Genomic DNA, 19,712 nt, shown 5'->3' with positions numbered 1-19,712 from the left:
TTTGATGTGTCAAAAAGATGTATAGTTCCTTTTCCCCTTTAATATCCTTGGGACATAGATCTAATAATCATGATATAGCTGAGACAAAAGGTATATAAAAATTATTAATGTATTTTGGTATATGGTGTGAAGTGTTGATCTAAATCTAATGTCTGCAAATCACTGTCAAAATAGTGAATTCATACCTTAATATCTGGGTTCTTTGGAATTATTAAATACCAGGTAATTAGGTTATTTTTCTTTACTTTATGGTATACCTAATTTTTTCCAGTTGTCAGCCTCTTTATTTTTTAACCAATACCAAATTGTTTTGGTGATTGCTTCCTTGAAATACAGTTTGAGATCTAATACTACTAGGCCCCATTCCTTCTCAATTTTTTTAACATTTTTTCCTGTGAGATTCTTGACCTTTTGTTTTTCCATCTGAATTTCATTATTGTTTTTTCTGGTTTTACAATGTAATTTTTTGGTAATTTAATCAGTATGGTAGTGAATAAATTAATTACTTAATACTTTATAATTAATATTTAATGAAAGTATTATCACTTATATTGTTCTGTCTACTCATGAACAATTAATATTTTTCTAATTATTTAGGTTTATCTTTATTTTTTCCTAGCAGCTTTTCATAGTTGTATTCATATAGTTTTGGGGTATGTATTGGTAATGAGATTCCCAAGTATTTTATGCTTTTTCTAATTATTTTAAATGAAATTTTTCTATGTCTTCCTATATAGTTCCTATATAACCTAGGGTTTATTGGTAATATGAACAGCCATATCCTAAAACTAACATTGAAACCTTTTTTTAGTCTTGGCATTATTTTTTCACTAATCTGAATGGTTTATCGATATCTTACAGATGAATCCATTTCTGATGTTTTAAATACTTCTTTTGATGATATTTGGAGAAACTCTGAGAACAGGAAACATAAAGTGGAATCAGAAAAATGCATTCAAAAAGCTAAAGCTGATGCATGTCTTTCTTCACCTATATCAAAAACTGCATCCAGTAGTCTCTTTGATAGAGTAACTCCCCAACAATCTAAGAGTAACCTTCCTGTAGAAAAAAGGAATTTCCAAAGCACTTTGGTGACTGAAATGCTCACTCCTGAAAAAATACAATTTGAAGAAATATCTAAGGAAATATTTAATGATTATCTGTCCCCTTCTTTAGCTGTAGGAAAAAAACAGTTTGGGAAAAGTCCAGGTCCGACAAATTCTTCAGAAAAACAATTGAGAAGTTTAATGCACTTAAATTTTCCTTCAAAAGTCAAATCAAGGAAAAAAAGATATACCAGTCGCAAATTGCACCTAGATAAGACTGAAAATTTTTTAGAGTTGATGACCAGCCCTGTAAAGATATCACCAGCCAGCAAAGAAGCAATATATGATGATTATTTTTCACCCACTAATTTGAAAGAAGGGAATTCAAGAAATTGTACTTTTGAATTTAAACAGAAATTACAAAGCCCTCCACATTTGAAGTACCAAAAAAGAGTCTATAAGAATAAAAAAAAAAGCATATTAGAAAATACTGATTTTCCCAGCGTTAGCAAAAAAATGGAACTGATTCTAGCAAGTGATAATTTAGTGGAAGACAACAGGCTCAAGAAACTTCCAAATTGTGAAAGAAATGTAAACTTGAATTGCAGTTCATACAGTGAAATACCTGATGTGAAAGAAACCGTAGAATGTTGTAATGAGATTGATTCTCAGAAAAGAGGAGGAAATATAACCATAGATGGAAATAAATGTCTGTATACTATTGATGAATCGGTTCTTATGAGTGAATGTATGGAAACAGAACCTTATGATAATTTAGTTGCTTTGGAAGGAGATGCTAAAGAACACCTCATCAGTAAGAAAGAATTGATTATTCCCATGAACGTACAAAAGAGAGAAAATATTAACTCTGAAATGTTGAATTCTTGTGAAAAAGAAAAACAAGATCATAACTTCATTTTCAAAAGTGATGCGGCTCTGAAGATATCAGTGAAAGAAATGGAAAATCCCTCCAGATGTATTCAAAGTATGTGAACTTCTTTTCCCCTCAAATACCTTTGTTATAGGATATATAATAAATAAGATGTATGTTATATTCATTGCACTTTTAAGGTCTTAACTTTCAGAAACTACTCCTAAATAATAAAATAGCAACACAAATTGATCTCAAGTCAGAATTGATTCAAATGATTTTTAGTTATTTTTTTTATTTAGAATTTCTAGGAATATGAGTTAAATCCTTTGTGTTTGAATATAATTCTAAGCCCATATTGAAGTTAGTGATATAGTTTTTTAAATTTTTGTTATGTTATCCTCTGCAATGAATAATTCAATATTACTGTTTTCATCAGTATTTTTCTGTGTAATAGTCATTCAGCGTAATGGAAAATCACCATACACCTAGCACTTTTGAAAGGGAACACTTAAAACTATAGATTAATTGGAAACAAAGAGGAAACTTGAGTAATTATGTTTAGATGAGAAAAATCAAAGCATAATCCTTTGATTCTAGAAGGGGAAAAGAAGTAACTGTAACCAATTATTTTGACAACCTTATTATGCTCATGTTCTTGAAAACTGGAACTTGAAGCTTCTAGTTTTCAGAGCTGGAAGGGTTCTTATATATCGCCTAAGCCAACTTCCTCCTTTTATAGGTAAGTAAATGAACTTGCAGGAAGTTAATTTTAAATAGTCAATAGAGGTAGGATTTGAATCCATGCCTTTAGAAGCTGAATCCATTATACTTTCTATGATAATATGTAGACTCTTAAATTTATATATTAGAAGGCATTCATAGATCATGATAATCTTATTAGTGATTTTAAAGTGAAAGACAGATGTTTTGATGTTACTTTGAGCTGTATTCATTATAATGCAATTCCATTATGGAACAATTTGTGCATCTGTGTGAAGTTTCTTTTAATAGATTTGACATAGAGTGACTTTAGGTTTAAATATATTATTTTAAAGTACATTTTTTGTTATTTCTCTTTATTAGTTATCTAATTAGAATCTTTGTCATCTATTATTTAAAACTATAATAGGTATTGGGAAGAAGAAATGGAAAACAAAATTGCATTGTTTCATTGGTATCGGTGTAAATCAAATTGGAATTCAAGAAATCTTTACTCCAATCCCTGCCCACAATTTAGGTTAAAATCTGACAAAATTACTAAACTATCTTATCATGTTTATTTATCAAAGTGAAAATAATGTCAGTTGTTTGAGGCCAATGACTGCCTTTGGTTTTATTTTTTTCCCCTACTTAGCATAGTGATTGCCACATAGTAAGTGCTTAATAAATTAACAAATTTGCTCTAGCTATGAGTGATATCTATTGCAAAGGCATAGAATAGAAAGGTAGAGTTTCATATTCAAGAGAATATAAATATGGTTGGAATGTAGAATACATGAAGGGAAGTAATGTGTAATGTGGCTAGAAATAGATTGAGCAAGGTTGGGAAGAGTTTATATTTGATCCTATAGGGATATACTATATTTGATTGAATAACTAAGTATCATAATCAGACCAGTGCATTAGAAAAATGTGTGTGTGTGTGTGTGTGTGTGTGTGTGTGTGTGTACACACATATGTATGTATATAACAGGTAGGAGAAGAAGGAAAGCCCTGTATGATCCCCACATATAGCAGGTATGTAAGTATCTAGGTTTGGCATTCCCTAGTAGATTCCTAAGCCTCTGCCTATCATTGCTATTTATTTAATTTACTAATCCTGAGTTCTCTATCAGTCCAGTAGCATATTAGATAATTTATTTCCTGTTAATACATCTGCAGTCTCTTCTCGGTGTTTAACTGATCAGTTGAAGCCCCCATTCCAGTTAATTAAATAGTAATTAGATAAGTTAAAAAATACAGACCTCTTTCCTATTACTTTTTTATATTTAAATTTTAATGTCTTAATCAGTTAACAAGTGAGAAGAAAAATAAATGTATATATGTGTATGTGTACTTATAAAAACTGTTTACAATATTTTTTGCCTTTGACCAATGACCAGTAGCCTCAAACACTCAAAATAACAGTAGTTGACTCCAGTTCTCTAGAAATCCATTCTCAAATCATTCATCTTACTCTGGATAATGATTAAAGGATTTTTTTTTTTTTTTTAAGGATTAGTGCTTTCTTTCTGTTTTTTTCTTCAGTAAACACAGGATATAATCTTTCCCAAATGCATTGTACTGTTAGATCCTCACAGGATCTTTGTAAAAATATTTTTAAGATACTTCCTCTCTTTATCATATAGATATTCAATCCTTGTGAATGATAGATAAGCACTCCCTTTTCTTCTCACAGAGAGATGATTCACCTTAAGTAATTTTCTCAGTGGACTTTAGATCTTGAAGAAGAAAAGATAAGCATACATACCTTCTGACTCCCTACATGGTCATTTCTCAACTGCATCTTCTCCCAACATTCTATCTGAGTTCTTAAACCTATAGTAACACTATCTGTAGTCTTAGTGATATACAGGCATTTGAAAAAATGGTGTTACATATCTGTATATAATTATCATTTGCAAAGAGATAACATGCATAGGAGCTAATGAAGTTACCAGTATAGACACAGGCTTAATATTGGTTTTGTGTTGTATATACCTTTGACAATCCAATAAAGCTGAATTATTAGAATAATTTTTAAAATTCAATTGAAAAGAGAAGGCTCAATTTCAAAAGTATGTGAAAATATAGGTCTAAATTTTTCAAGTTCATGGTCCTAATGAAATCTGTGTATGGGCCCTTTGGAGATCTGTGAAATGAAGAGAAGAAATCCAGGACAGCCATGAAATTTATATACCTATCATGAAGGTTCAGGATAGATATAATGATCCAGCAAAATTGATAGAGGAGCAGCAAATGAATAGGAGGAATGGAATAATTCAATAGGAGGGATGGAGTAATACAGGGTGAGATTTGGCAAGGCATAAGAGGTGATAGGACAAGAGAACAAGTATTTGAGAAACATGTAATGGATAAAAGACTTAGCTAACATACCACCTTAAATATTTACTAATTATGTGGCCAGCGGACAAATCATTTACTCACTCTGGGTCTCAATTCCCCCATCTAGAGAAGGAAGGAATTAAAACTAAATTAAGAAGGAATTAGAGTAAATTACCTCTAATGTCCCTTTCAGCTCTACATCTTGAGATCTCAGGCAATGATTCAGGAATAGGAGTGAAATCAAAACCCTATGCAATATCTTAATTTTCAGTTTTTTAAAGTTGTTTTAAAAGTTAATTGACCAATTCATTGTATAGGGCAAGAAGCAAAAAAAGAACAATAAAGAAAGTAATTGTAAACTATTGTATCTGTAACCCTACAATTCCATTTGATTTCTTTTTGAGGTGTTTGTTAGCTTCCCACGTTTATAATAAAATCCACTTATTTGTTGCAGGGATTCTTTTTGAACTTTTATATGTATTAAAGATTTATTGCTGTTACCATGAATATTTGTAGTTATAGTTAGGTGTTATTGTGACTTTTAAAAATAATAATTTTAATAAAATAATAATAATAAAATAAGAGCCAAATGAGATAAACTATGAAGCATCTTCTAAACTTCAAAAGGCAATATATACACAAATGTTATTTATTAATTATTTCTTCATTCAATATCATTTCACATAAGTACTTCTATGTTTCTATGTATTTGTCATTTTTTATAGTACAGTGGTATTACAGAGAAGTAGTATCACTACTGTGCAAAAATTAGTGTTTGGAATCAGTAAGTCTAATTAATTTATTCCCTTTCTAACTGCAGGCAAATTGGGCCTTGGTGTCTTTATGTACAAAGTGAAGGTAGTGGACTGGATAACTCTCAGTTCATGTCCAGTCTTAATCTGATGATTATGTGATCTCTTACATTTATAGATCATAATTTGTTTGATAATTCCCTAATTTTTGGTCACCTTTTAATTTGGGATATGTGTGTGTGATTTTACAAATGGTGCTGCTAGGATATGTTTCTATGAATAGTTTTTTTTTTTTTAAATTCTATCTTTAGGGTTAATAATAGAAGAGAAATTGTAAGGGCAAAGGCTATGAACATTTCTGTGGTTTTTCTTGAATAATTTCATGGTGTTTTCTCAAAAAGATTGAAATTGGAGTAATTCATTGTTCTACTTGTATCCCTGTTTTTCCATAACTTCAATATTTAATTTTGTTGTCTGTTACTGTTCATATTATCTTTGCTGGATGTAGCAGCAGCAGTAGCTGTAGCAGTTAAAAAAGCAACAACATCAAAAGCAAAAGGCATTTACCTCACTATTAGAGGTAAAAAAATTTTTTATATGAATAGTGATAATTTTTGTTTGTTTGTTTTCTGAGAAGTACTTGACCTTAAATATTAAACATTTGCCCATTTACCTGTTAAGGAATGGCTCATTCTTGTAGTTTTGTATAAATTCCTTATGGATTTTGGATATATGACAGTTATAACAACTTTTTCCCTTCAATTTTTCTTTACTTCTTATTCTAAATGTTTTGTTTTCTGATGAGCAGATTTTTTACGTGAGAATTTGGAGGGCATGGGACAGTATGATATAAGGAGTATACATCAGGCAATTAAATCTTCAAAAAAAAAAAACCTAAAGGTTTATTAAAATTTTATTTTTTTAACCCACTAGTATTTTTGTCAATAGTATTTTATTGTTCCAAATACATGTAGAGATAGTCTTCAACATTCATTTTGTAAGATTTTGTGATCAAAATTTTTTTCCTCTTACCTTCCTCCTCCTCAAGACAGCAAACAATCTGATATAGATTATATTTTCAAATTTGTCATATTGTACAAGAAAAATCAGACAAAAAGGAAGAAAAAATGAGAAAAAAAGCAAAAAGGTGAAAATTTGCTGTTAATGTTCTTATTCTGCTCACCTCATTCAGCATCAATTCATGTAACTTCTTTCCAGGCTTTTCTGAATTTAGTCTGCTCATCATTTCTTGTAAAACAATAATATTTCATTACATTCATATACCATAATTTCTTTAGCCATTCTCCAATTGATGGGCATCTACTCAATATCCAATTCTTTGCTACTACAAAAAAAGAGCTGCTACAAACATTTTTGCACATGTTGGTCCTTTTTCCTTTTTTATGATCTCTTTGAGGTAGAGTTATGTAATAGATAAAAGACCCAGTACAGACACTGCTGGATCAAAGGGCATGCCCAGTTTTATAGCCTTTTGGGAATAGTTCCAAATTTTGTTGAGCAGATTTTTATTGAATTTTTTTTCTCAAAATATTTTTTGAGGATATGGACAAGATAGGGTGCTGGATGGCTCAGTGGCTATAGCACAAGTCTTGGAGTCAGGAGGACCTGAATTCAAATGTGACATTTAACACTTCCTTGCTCTGTGACCCTGGGCAAGTCACTTAATCCCAATTGCTCCAAAAGAGAAAGAGAGAACATGCATAAGAGGTGTATAAAAGAGGCAATTATGAATGAGTTTCAGTATGCATTTTGAAATACACTTCCAAATCAATGAGACTATATTCATTTGAATGAAATCAAATTCATCTGTTTTATCTCATAATTTCTTCTAATTCACATATAGCTAAGCATATTTTACTTCTACACTCCAATATATCAGAACAATTTTGATGGTGGTTAGTGGGGGTGAAAATTGTTTTTTGAGATTATAAGTAAAAACTAATGTATAGTACCACATCTGTGACCAGAGGCAATTAGGGCTGATTGTCCATTGTGCTTATTTTATAGTCTTTAATAGGTTGTATTAGGGATAATATTGGGAGAGTGACAAAGTAATTTTTTTCTGTTCCCTGATTTTGAATGATTATAGTTTTAGGCTTTTTTTGACCTTTTGATTGATTATGGGCTTGCATATAGAATTATCTATTGGCATGTAGGCTTATATAAAATAATAAGTGTAAATATGGAAGGGACCTCAGAAATCTTTAATCCAAGTCTCTAATTTTATAGGTGAAGAGATAGGGGTCCAACAAAGAAGATTAACTTGGTCAAAGATAATAAGTGGGGCAAAGCCAGAATTTCAACACAGGTTCTCTTTCTCCAAGCCCAATACTAAAAAAAGGCTGCTTCAGTGACCTTGGGGGCAAAACTAATTAATAGGATGAGTTTCTGAAGGAATATATTAAAAATATTTCCTTGTAAGCTAAAGGTTATGTGTATTTAAGTAATAACTATTTCTTTAGTGGAGATGTGAGTTTTTTGTGTATGGTTATATCAGAGAAAGCAAAACTGGAGTTTACACAAGCAGAGATAACTAATGGAGGTTTCTTAAATGGGATTTTCACTTGGTGTTACAGGTGAATTCTTCAAAGCTTATAAAACTTGGAGCCAATTTCACAACTTTGAACCCCAATCAGCTATCAAAATATAACTCTACAATGATTTTATACAGTGTCTTATTTTTATTTTTGTGTCCCAGTGCTTAATGTCTGGCACATAGTAGTTATTTAGTAAATGCTTGTTTATTAATTTAGGTAAAATATTAGCAATGCCTCTGTATGGCTTCACTGCTTCTAAGAAGTCAGAAATCAGTGAGAAGGCATTTATAGCAAAATGCAGAGTGAGAACTCTCTCATCAAAGAGTACTTCAGTTCACTCCATAAAGGATATTTATGAACAAATATCTACCATAGCTTAATATTTGAGGTTAGAAAGGTAAGTATTACATTTCCATTGAAGAGTGGGATTTCTGGCACCATTAGTTGCATAAAGTTATGGGGTTTGTAATGGAGTAGGGTAATCAATTGTTTAACATTTATTATTAGTCTATGTACCAGGCACTGCTAAGTAATGGAGATTCAAAAAGAGGCAAAAGACAATGTGTAACCTAAAAGAACTTGCCATCTAGAAATAATATGTAACAAATACATCCAAAGCAAGCTATATACAGGATAAATAAGAGATAATTAATAGAGAAAAGAGATGGCTAGAATTAAGAAGGGTTGAGGAAGGTGTCTTTTAGAAGGTAGGATTTTAGTTGGGACTTAGAAAAAAACAGAGAGATTAATAGTAGGAGCAGGGAGATCAGCAGTAGGAACCAAGGAAGGGAGTGTTTCAGATGGGAGAGATAGTCTGAGAAAATGCCTGAGTCAAGAGATAAGGACTGTCTTCTTTGTGGAACAACCAGGAAGCCAGTGTCACTGCACTGAAGAATCACATTAGGGAGTAAGAGATAAGACCACTGAGCAAGTAGGAGTGGAGGACAGTTATGAAGGGCTCTAATTACCAGAGTATTTTGTATTCATTGTTGGAGGCAAGAGGATATTTCTATAGTTGTAGGGGAATTGTATCTGAATTTTAGGAAAATCACTTTAATGACTTGGAGTGAGGAGAGACTTGAGGTGGGCAGATCTAGTAGTTATTTTTTTTTTTACTTTATTTTATATTTTGCTACATTTTAAGTTCTGAACCATCTCCTTCCTTCCCCATCCCAGCTAAAGAAGGCCACCATTCGATACACATATATGTATGTGTGTATATGTGCATATGTATGTGTGCTATGTATACTCCTATTTATCCATTCTCTCTCTCTGGAGACAGATAGCATCTTCCTTTACCGGTAGGCTACTGCAGTAATCCAGACATGCAATGATAAGGATTTGCATTAGAGCAATGGCACTGTCATTGGAAAAAAGAGGGGAATTTTGGAGAGATGTTGCAAAGGGGAAATTGACAGGCCTTGACAAAAATTTGAATATCGGGGTAGGCATGAGAGACAAGAATCCAGAATAGCCCCTGATGCAACCCTGGGATCTATGAGCATGTGTCCTCAGCAGTGACACAGGAGGGAGAGGGAAAAAGAGTTTAGGGGACAAAATGATGAGTTCTGTCTTAGACATAATGAGTTTAAGCTACCTAATGGGCATCTAGAGGTGATAATTAAATCCATTGGAGCTAGTGAGATCATCAAGTGAAATAGTGGAGGGAGGGAATGATTAGAAGACTTAATGTAAAGGAGGTTCCAGCAAAGAAAGAGCACTGGTCATTTTCACAGGAAGAGAATCAGGAAATACTGATGACCCCAAACCCTCTAGAAACAAGAGATTGTCAGTTGAGGAGACACACACATATCGATAATGTCAAAGACTGCAGATAGGTCAAAGAAAATGAGAATTGAGAAAAGACCATTGGATTTAGCAACCAAGAGCTCACTAGTAATTTTGGAGAGAGTTGTTTTGATGGTAGTACTAAGTTTGTTTCCTGTATTTGTTGAAGGAGTTTTTGGATTGGAAACTGACTCAGGAGAGGAATTAGCTGGTAAGTGATGATTTTAGTAGCTGTATTCTCATGGGACTTTTGACATATTGCTCTTTGTTCTAAGAAATATTATCAGGCCTGTTCCAGTGATTATATAGGCAGGTCTATCAAGTGACTTATCCTGAAGAATAGTTTAGGAGAAAGCCTACCTTTTTGGTATTGATAATGAACATGATCTCCTTGGAAACTATTTTGCCTGTCCAAAAATCTGATGGGTCTGTGAGGATACAAATTATTCACTTTGTTTGCTGTAAGAGCAACTGAGACTCTAAAGATCAGGATACTAACATGTCATACAGAGTACAGTTTTTTATCAGTTGCCTCCAGAAGTTGCCCACATGAGACATATTCTGTTTACGGACATTCAAGTTTTCATCAAGGACGTGAATCGATAATAACTTGATTTTCTGTACTGTGCTTCACAGAAAATTAATGTTCTTTCATTGGATGTCAGCCTTACCAGAATCCAGCTTAGGTAGGAAAAGATTCCTAGATGAGACAGCTAAGCATGGTGATAAAACAAAATGTTAGCCATTAGGCTGAGGTCAAAATTGGGAGTCAGTCATTAAACATTTGTTAATGATCTACTATATGCCAGCACTGTGCTAATTGCAGAAGATAACAAAAAATAAACAAAAGGTCTTCTCTTAGCGCGCACAGTCAAAGAGGAAAAATAACATGTAACAAGAAGGTGAATGAGATTGAAGAGTTTGAAGGGCCTCAATGGTATGGTGAAGTCTAAAGCATTGTAGTGAGGTAGAAGATTATAAAAGAGTTGTCCTGTCCACCTTCTTTAAATGAAGGATATAGCAGGAACTCTCTATTGTCCATCCTTCTTCCTCTTCAATCAGTGGAAGAGAGGAGCCCAGGGATTTTGACTGTTGAAGAGGTATAAGTTTCAAGGCTAATATAATCCTTTATTATATTTATTTTCAGCAGGATGCTGAAAGAATTCAGGAAACATGATAATAATGCAGTGTGTAGAGAAGTACTTAGACAATGAAGTAGAATATCAAACATGAACATATAGAACAGAGATGTCAGAAGCTACCAAAAAAAGAGTGAGCCACCTAGAGAAAGTCAAGAGAATCTGAGGTTGGAAACGCCAGATATTTCTGTTAGGATTTGTATCAAAGATGTGAGACAGTTTACTGAACTTGATAAATTAGTTGAAAGGCAACTCATTTCAGCCACACTTCTTCATGCTTTGTAAAGAAATTGGAATGCTAGAGATCAGAATCCAAATAAAAATATTATTGGCTGACTTATACTGCTTCCAAAAGATAGGTGCACATTCATCTGCTGTTTATTGTATGTCATTCTTGTGCAGAATATTGGTGTGCATAAGTCATCCAGTTATTGGCCAGAGTTTAGAAACTGGTTTCTCACATAAAATTTTTTTTAATGAAAATAATATGGAAAGGTACCTTAGCAGCTAAGTAGGCCAAAGCATTATTCTAAAATCCATAAAGTAAGACCTAGAGATGTTAAAGGATTTGCTCAAGTTTACTTAGAATACCCAGACCCTCTGACTCAAAATCCAGGCCCCTTTCCAATGTCCTATGGTATTTTTCTTAAACTAATAATGGGATGTGACATGTAGTATTTTCTCTGCAAATCATTGATTTGCTGTTTCTTTTAGTAACTGGAGATGTTGACTAAGAAACAAGACATACTGTCAGTCAATAGAAATTTATTCAACACTGCCACGTGGCAGGCATGGTGCCAAATGCTCAGAGATATAAAGAATGGCAAAATGGGACTTTACACCTGATTTGATATAGGAGTTAGAGACAATAAGGAGCCATGGATAACATCTAAATTGTAAAGGGAAAGTTTTAGGGGGAAGATAATGAATTCTGTTTGGAACATGAACCAATAAACATCTGGAGATTCAAAACAAGAGATCAGTAGAGAAAGTAGGCTTAGAAAGATAAATCTGAGAGTCATCCACATAGGATCATGGATTGTAATGGGCTGAGACTTGAATTGATGCACTGAGGTCCCAAGCACGTGAGGCTAAATAGTAATTGGACCATACTCTATTAATATATATGCTTGGGGAAAAGAATGGCCCCACCCACTCTTTGTGCAAGTCCTGATGTGTTGTATAGGAAATGACGATTTTGGTGGGTGGAGGCAGGGGAGTGGAAAGGGAAGGACAAAGAGAGACTGCTGGCTGGTTTCTTGACACAGCTGCTCACATTGCTATTGGGACGGCTCTTCATCTCCAATCCCCCTCTGCTAGCTGGCTTCCTGTCTGTCCATATTGCTATCGCAATCCATCTTCACCTCTTCACTTCAATAAAGATTGAAGATTTTTCCCTTAACCTGAATTCTTGACTCTGGCTAATTTTAAATACACGGTCATCACAATGGACATCTTGGAGGCTGAAAAAATCAGCAAATCTCATCAGAAGAAATGAAGGTCCAGTAGAAAAGCAAGAGAATAGTACCATGTAAACCTAGAGGGAAGATAATATTAATAAGAAAGGTCTCAATAGTGTCAAAGATGACACAGTGGATAGAACTCTGAACTCAGTCACAAAGACCTTCTGAGGTCAAATCCAGCCTCAGATATTTAATAGTTGTATGGCTTAGGCTAAGTAATTTAAACACTATGGCCTTGGTTTCCTCAACTAGAAAATGAAGATAATAATAGAACTACCTCCCAATTACTACATTTGTAAATGTTATGAGATAGTATTTGTAAAGTGTTTAGCACAGGGTCTGGTCTTTAAGTTTTTAATAAATGCTTGTTATAAAAAAGGGTTGAAGATTGAGAAAAGATAATTCAATATGTTAATTAAGAGATCGTAAGTAATATGAGAGAGAATACTAAATAAAGAGGTCCAAGTCAAGAGTTTCTGTTGGAAATGTCCCTGTTTGGGCGTTTAGCCATAAGAGAGAAGAGGTGTGTAGGATGATAGATAGTGGGAATGAGCAGAATAATGAAGGTTTTTTTGAGGATGGAGGAGAAATGAGCATGTTTGTAGGAAGTAAGGAAGCAACTAGTAGGGAGGGAGCAATGAAAGATTAGTAAGAGTAGGGATGATAGAAGAGGCAGTCTGTATGTGTGGAAGGTTTTGTCTTGACTAGAAGAACCATCTTTTCGTGTGAAATTGGTGAAGGAGAAGTTGGGGCAGAAGGTATCTTAGTGATGTGAGATAAGGAAGAAGGGAGAAAGAATAGTTCTCTGGGAATTGAGCTCAATTTTTTTAAAGTGAAATATGAGAAAAGATTCTTAGTTGATAGGGTGGGGTGAGAGGGAGCTTTGGGAGGAGATATTAAAAGGTTAAAAAAAAAAAAAAAAACTTTGGTGAGAGCCATAGGGAATCAGATAAGGAGATGGAAAAGGATTTCCTTACTATAGTGAAGGCCCAGTTGAGATTATGTAACATAAACTTGTAGTTGACCCAGTTAGCACAATCTCATGATTTTCCTCTATCTTTGTTGAGTAACTCCTAAGTAGGAATGAAGGCCCCAATAGTAGGAACAATCCAAAGCTGAGGACCAGATTTGGGAAAAAGGGACAAAGCACTAGAAGGAAAATTATAGTGTAAAGTTGAATCAGTTCACCAAAGGTCAAGATGAGTAAAGAAAGGATATAGCCATCATATGAGTCATGTTCTGGAAAGACACTGTGAGTGGAGGGATTGATGGTCATATTGAAGACAGAATACGGCATAAGATTTGCAAGGCAGAAAGAGAGGTAAAATGACAATTGACTGATCAAGAATTTCAGAGATCACAAACATGGATGTGGAATATTTGTGGGTGACAGCAATGATTATCTCTGTGGGTAGCTTTGGTGGAAGTCATGAGAAGTGAGTAAATTGAGGAATTGGGAGATTAGGGTATTGTATGTATGCTTAAATCCTGTAATATTGAGGGAAGAGAGAGTCTGGGAGTCAGACACAGAATTCATTGGGGAAAAGGGAAAAGTCCTGGAAATCTGTAAATAACAGGTACAAGGATTTTGATTGAATAATAAATATAGATTTAATGAACCTCAAAGAGAAGTTAATGAATGATTAGAGACAGGGAGAACCTGGAAGTGCAGTGGGAAGCAAAGGAGTAGTCCAACATCCTCCCAGTGACCAGGTAGTCAAGAGGTATGAGTAAAAGTGTAACCAGTGTTAGGCAAGCTAGCCGAGGAAACTGTTATTAGGAAGGAACCAATTCTAAGTGCAAGAAAGAAGAGATTTAAGTTGACATTTAGTTTTTTTTTGAGTTTGGGATTGGATTTTTGTTTGTTTTGTTAGCTATAGAGCAGTATTCCAGAGTACACAATTTTATTTTGGGCATTTTATATTGGGATGTTAGAGGATGTGATTTAAATTGAGGTCCTTGGGAATAAGAAAGAAAGGTTGATGGGTGAAGATCAGGTTTGAATCATGGCAACAAATGATTCACAGTCATTCACAATGATTCACAAGTGTGATGGGAAAGAAGTATATTAATCATGTGGAATGAGCTCTACTACATGATCATTCTCCTTAGACAGGATTGACCTAGTGTATCAGGACTCTGACTAGAGATTGATAGGAAGAAGTAAGGAGTAGCAGAGCACCTGCCTGGAATGGAAGTGATGGTAAAGTAAATCCTATGAAGCTGTAGCTGTACTTAGAAATAATGGTATTTTAAATAATTTTTTTCTTACTTTGAATTAAAAAAAATAACTATAACTGCCCTATAAATATAGACTTTAACAGCATTCTTTTTACAAAATACTAAAGAGGTTTGGGCTATAATCAGAATCATAGAATTTGAGAATGAGAAGAGAACTGAGCAGTCATAAGGTCAGATGATGATGATGTTCATAATTAAATTGTTTTAAATGTTATCTTTTCTTTTTTAAGATGCTGCCGACCAATGTGATATTCCTCAAATTGGACATCTTAATAACTATAAAATTTAAGTTCATCTATTTCCCGAAAGTAATTACCAATTTAACAAATAAATTCCTTTCTTTCTTGGAGTTTCATCTGGAGAAGACTTTTGCCTTAGAATTTGATGTCACAAAATTAGAAATTGCACAGTTTTCAATAGTAATATATCTTCACATTGTAAGTTCTCAAGAATCTTTGTGTAAAAAAGATAGATCAATTCTTATACAATTTTGATTAGTTTATCTCCTGTTTCTCTTACCTAAAATAGTTCTAGGAGAGAACCTGAGTGAGATCTTGATTCTGTTGGCCTCAGTATGCAGATCTGCAAATTCCACCTCCCCAAGATTCTCTTACTTGTTTTACCTTTGTTTTTCTAAAAATAGTGAGAAATAAAAGTTGGTTTTTATTTTAACAAAATCATAAGGCTTTGAAATTTAGATTGAAAAGAAAGTGATAACATTTATGAAAATATTAGCTATATTATTAGTTGTCAGTGTTTACTGAAGTGATGTCAGTCAGCCTCTCATGTTCAAGCAGTGATCTCTGGTGGTACAGATTGTGCAGCTGTGATAGCAGTCAAGTGATTTACTATAACAAAGCAATGATGTGCTACTTATGAGGGGAAATTATTTTTACCTACTTTCCTGTACTGGAAGAGGGCTGTGATCATTATGCGAAATCAACCATTATGTGAACAAATATGGTTATGTGAGTTCAAAAAAATGATTGCTATTATGTGAATTTTTACTTTGATAGACCATTTAAATAAATAGCAGATGGTACCTATCTCTATCTCTTTGAAATAGGCTGTTTTTACACATTTACAACTAATGTAATTTACAACCTTTGTATGAGATATTATTGATATTTTTCAAAAAGAAAATTGTATGGCTTGAGTTAACAATTACTCAGTACTCAGTAGTTTTTAAATTTCATTAAAATTTTAATTTTTGATACTTGTTAGGGAGCATATTAACAGAGGTGTACAAGTAAAAGCAAATCCTGAGGTTAGTATATTAGCTATCTGTCTTATTTGCTACAATTAAAATAATTTTTTTTCTCTTGGAATGTAAAATCATGTTTCCTCTGGTTAACCTTGTAAATTGAAGTCTTAGTTTGTTTAAAGAGTCTGTTTTTAAATTATGTATGTAATAAACAAATTAGATTGCATAAACATACCTCCAAATGAGTAGTTGTTTTTTAGTCATTTCTTCTATGATAGTTTGATAGCTTGATCCATTATTCCTTCTTGTATTGTGGCTACTCCTGTGAAATCTTAATATTGTTGGGTTTTTACTTTTTTTTTTCTTTAGCACTTTTTTTTTTTTTTAGTATCTGCTTTTCTTCCCAATTCACTCATTATATTTCTCTATATAGTATTCATAAATCTAGAGTCAGTATGCTTTTGGGAAAATATATATACTAAAGTACTAATCAACTTTTCTCAGTTATGACAAATTTATGTATAGACTTGTAGTGTGATATGGAATTTTTAACATAAAGAAGGAACAAGAATGATGATCCCAGTTTTATTTGGACCTTACTTCTTATTTTAAATAACAAATCTGGACTGGCAAAGTGGCTACAAAGTGTTAAAATTTGCCAGTTGTTTTTTTTTTCCCCCCAATGGATATTTGCAAGGCCAAATTTATTGTAGGGTTGATCATCACCATTATTCTACAACTAAAATGTAAAACTTGTTGAGTGTGGTATTTAAGAAATATTTTCCAGCAGTTATTTATGTAAGGGAAAACTAAAACATTTCTGTGTTCAGTTTCACTTTGATTTCCCTGGATCCTATATTTGTGATTTTTCCTTTTTGAATTGAGCTAATTTAGATGAAATAAGATTGTAGGGTTTGGGAATATAAGCACGTTAAAAGGAACCAGGAAATCAGGTTTTAGAAGAAATTATGTTAACTAGAGAGTCAGTTTGAGTTAAGTTAGCATATGGTAGAGGGAAGAAAAAAAGTTAACATTCTTCTTAAACTCTCCCTCTCCCCTCTTCCATATTTTCTTATTACTTTCACGAGTACTGCTATTCTTTCATACCCAGGCTCTAAGTCTTGACTTCTCATTTTCTCTTACCCATCCCATCACATATCCAGTCTGTTGCTATGTCTTTTGTATATGTTCCTTTCTTTCTGACACTGCCAACCTGGTGTAAGCCCTTATTACATTTGCTAAAATCTTCCTGGTTTCTCTGCCTCAGTTTTCTTCTCAATTAGTCCATCTTCCATTCAGCCACGAATGTCATATGCTCTAACCTCCACCCACCCATGCAGTAAATTCTGGTAGTTCCTTGAAATCCTCCTGAGTCATATAACATCCTATTTTTGGCTTTTAAAGCTCTTCATAACCTAACCTCTGTCTACCTTTCTATTTTTCTTATTCTTTACTACTCTTCATGTAGGAGAGGTCTCTTTGCTATTCTATGAACAGGATACTGTTTCCTGAGTTGGTACCTTTTCACTGGCTCTTTCCCATATCTAGAATTCTCTCCCTCACCACTACCTCCTGGCTTCCCTGGTTTCATTCAAATCTCTCAAAGTCCCACTTTCTGCGAGGCCTTTCTTGGTCCCCTTAATGCAGGCACTTTCCTCCAAGATTACCTCTAATTTACCATATTTATATATATAGACACACATATGTGGGTATGTGTTTATGTGTGTATAAGTACATGTACACATTTGTATATAATATGTAATTGTTTGCATGATGTTTTCCCATTAGGACTTAGCTCCTTGAGAACAGGGAATGTTTTTGCCTTTCTTTGTATCCCCAGTATTTAGTAACTGACATATAGTAAGCACTTCATAAATACTTTTTTTCCTAACTGAAACACATATCTTGACATAGATCTATACAGTACAAACATATGTAAGTAGAGAATGAGAACCAAGTAATAGGAGGTTATGCAAGGGAAAGCTTTCATCATTTTCTTGGATACTGTTACCGATGGTAGGGCTTTATTTGATTTATGTTCGCAAATTGTAAATGACTGATACATGCATGCCTAAAAGTTTTGAGAAGAGTTGTTTCTCAGAATTTTTTCATCCTGCTATTGTGATTGAAGCAGATGTAAATGGATTTTGGTGGGGGAGGTAATTTTATGGTTGTCAATTTTTATAAGGAATATAGATGTGGTGAAACTTAACAAAATTTTAATTGTGTGAAAGCTATGTGTTAATGGCCTGTAAAAAAAAATTTTGTGATATTAAGAGTTGGTGTTTCTATATAAAATTTTCAAATAAAAGTTTTAAACATAACCCTTGGAGATTTGAGTATTTTTATAACTTGTTTTATTCTGGTTGTTTATTTAAATATTAAAGATGATTAAGGTCATTTGTTTCTTTTTAAAGAAAGTAAAAAGATATGTAGAACATATATAATCAAAGAAGTGAACTCATTACAGTTTATAATTTGAGAGGATCTGTATTTAGAAGATAATGAATAATTTTTAGACTTGCAAAACATAAGTTTTGAAGGATATAAATAAATATTTCAGGTCATTGGTCCAAAGGGAAGTATAAAAATATTTAAAAGAATTAACATAATTAATATATAGAATGAATCTCAGAAAATCACCTTGTAGAAATAATGAGAAGTTTTATTTTTATTTATAAAATATAATGCTTTTACTTGTAAGGCAGCTACTACTCAATAAATAGTTGATTTGCAATATTTTAGTTCTGTTCAAAATAAACTTACCTGGACATCTTGGTAATAATCACATTTAAGTAATTCAGTGTCACTTAACACACATTATTGAATACTTACTTTGGGTAAGGCATAGTTCCTATTCCTGTCCTTGTGTAACTTGCTGTGTCACAAGGAGTTAAGACAAATGAATGATAGTAATGTCAAATAATACCCAATAACCAGATCTGAGTCCTGAAAAACAGAATAATATGGTTCCAATGGGAAAAGAAAAAACTGACCTAAATCACAACTAACAATCCATTCAACAATTACTGCAATTTTTCCCCTAGTTTTCTTAAAATATTTATTGTTTCTTATGTTAAACTGTTATTCAACTGTTAATTTCACATGCACTCCTTTTTTCTCCCCCAGCCATTCTGAACATGGTAGACATGTACATTATTTCCAGTTTTTTGCTAGAACTTCCCAATTGCAAGGAACTTTCTCTGTTACAGGGCAATTGTTTTGGTCACCAAGGGCTACCATCTCAGATCCATCTTCAGCTGCTTACTTGCTCACTCTCCATATCTAATTACAGTTGCCAGTGTTTTGATATATAACTTCTTTTGAGTCCAGCCCCTTCTTATTATTTCCATAGTCATCACAATAGTTCAGATCCTCATCAGCACTCACATAGACTATTGTAATACTTTCCTAATTAATCTCTCTTTCTCTCTCTCTCTCTCTCTCTCTCTCTCTCCAGGCAGCTTTATTGACTGACCATCATTTCCCTTCAATAACACTACTTTTCAGCCAAAGTAGGGTTGGAGTTTTGGGGGGTTTGTTTTATTTTAGGGCAGTCTTCGTCTCATCCAGACTAGAAGTGCAGCAGGCAGCCTCTCAGG

General features: G+C 33.3%; 1 protein-coding gene across 2 annotated transcripts in view; it reads left to right on the top strand.

Moving 5' to 3' along the window:
• The window catches only part of MCPH1 (microcephalin 1), a 332,832-nt gene that overhangs the window by 50,828 nt on the left and 262,292 nt on the right, over positions 1-19,712 (top strand). The window contains exon 8 of one of the 2 annotated variants that reach the window (XM_051975985.1): positions 862-2,031. The exons of the other annotated variant lie outside the window; for it this stretch is intronic. Coding sequence (XP_051831945.1) covers positions 862-2,031 — 1,170 coding nt within the window. The remainder of the gene's footprint in view (positions 1-861; positions 2,032-19,712) is intronic. 2 annotated transcript variants of the gene reach the window in all.

The sequence above is a fragment of the Antechinus flavipes genome, chromosome 2 (genome assembly GCF_016432865.1).
Source record: "Antechinus flavipes isolate AdamAnt ecotype Samford, QLD, Australia chromosome 2, AdamAnt_v2, whole genome shotgun sequence".
Lineage (NCBI taxonomy): Eukaryota > Metazoa > Chordata > Mammalia > Dasyuromorphia > Dasyuridae > Antechinus > Antechinus flavipes.
Note: the sequence above shows the minus strand (reverse complement) of the source record. Positions and strands in the feature narration are given on the sequence as shown.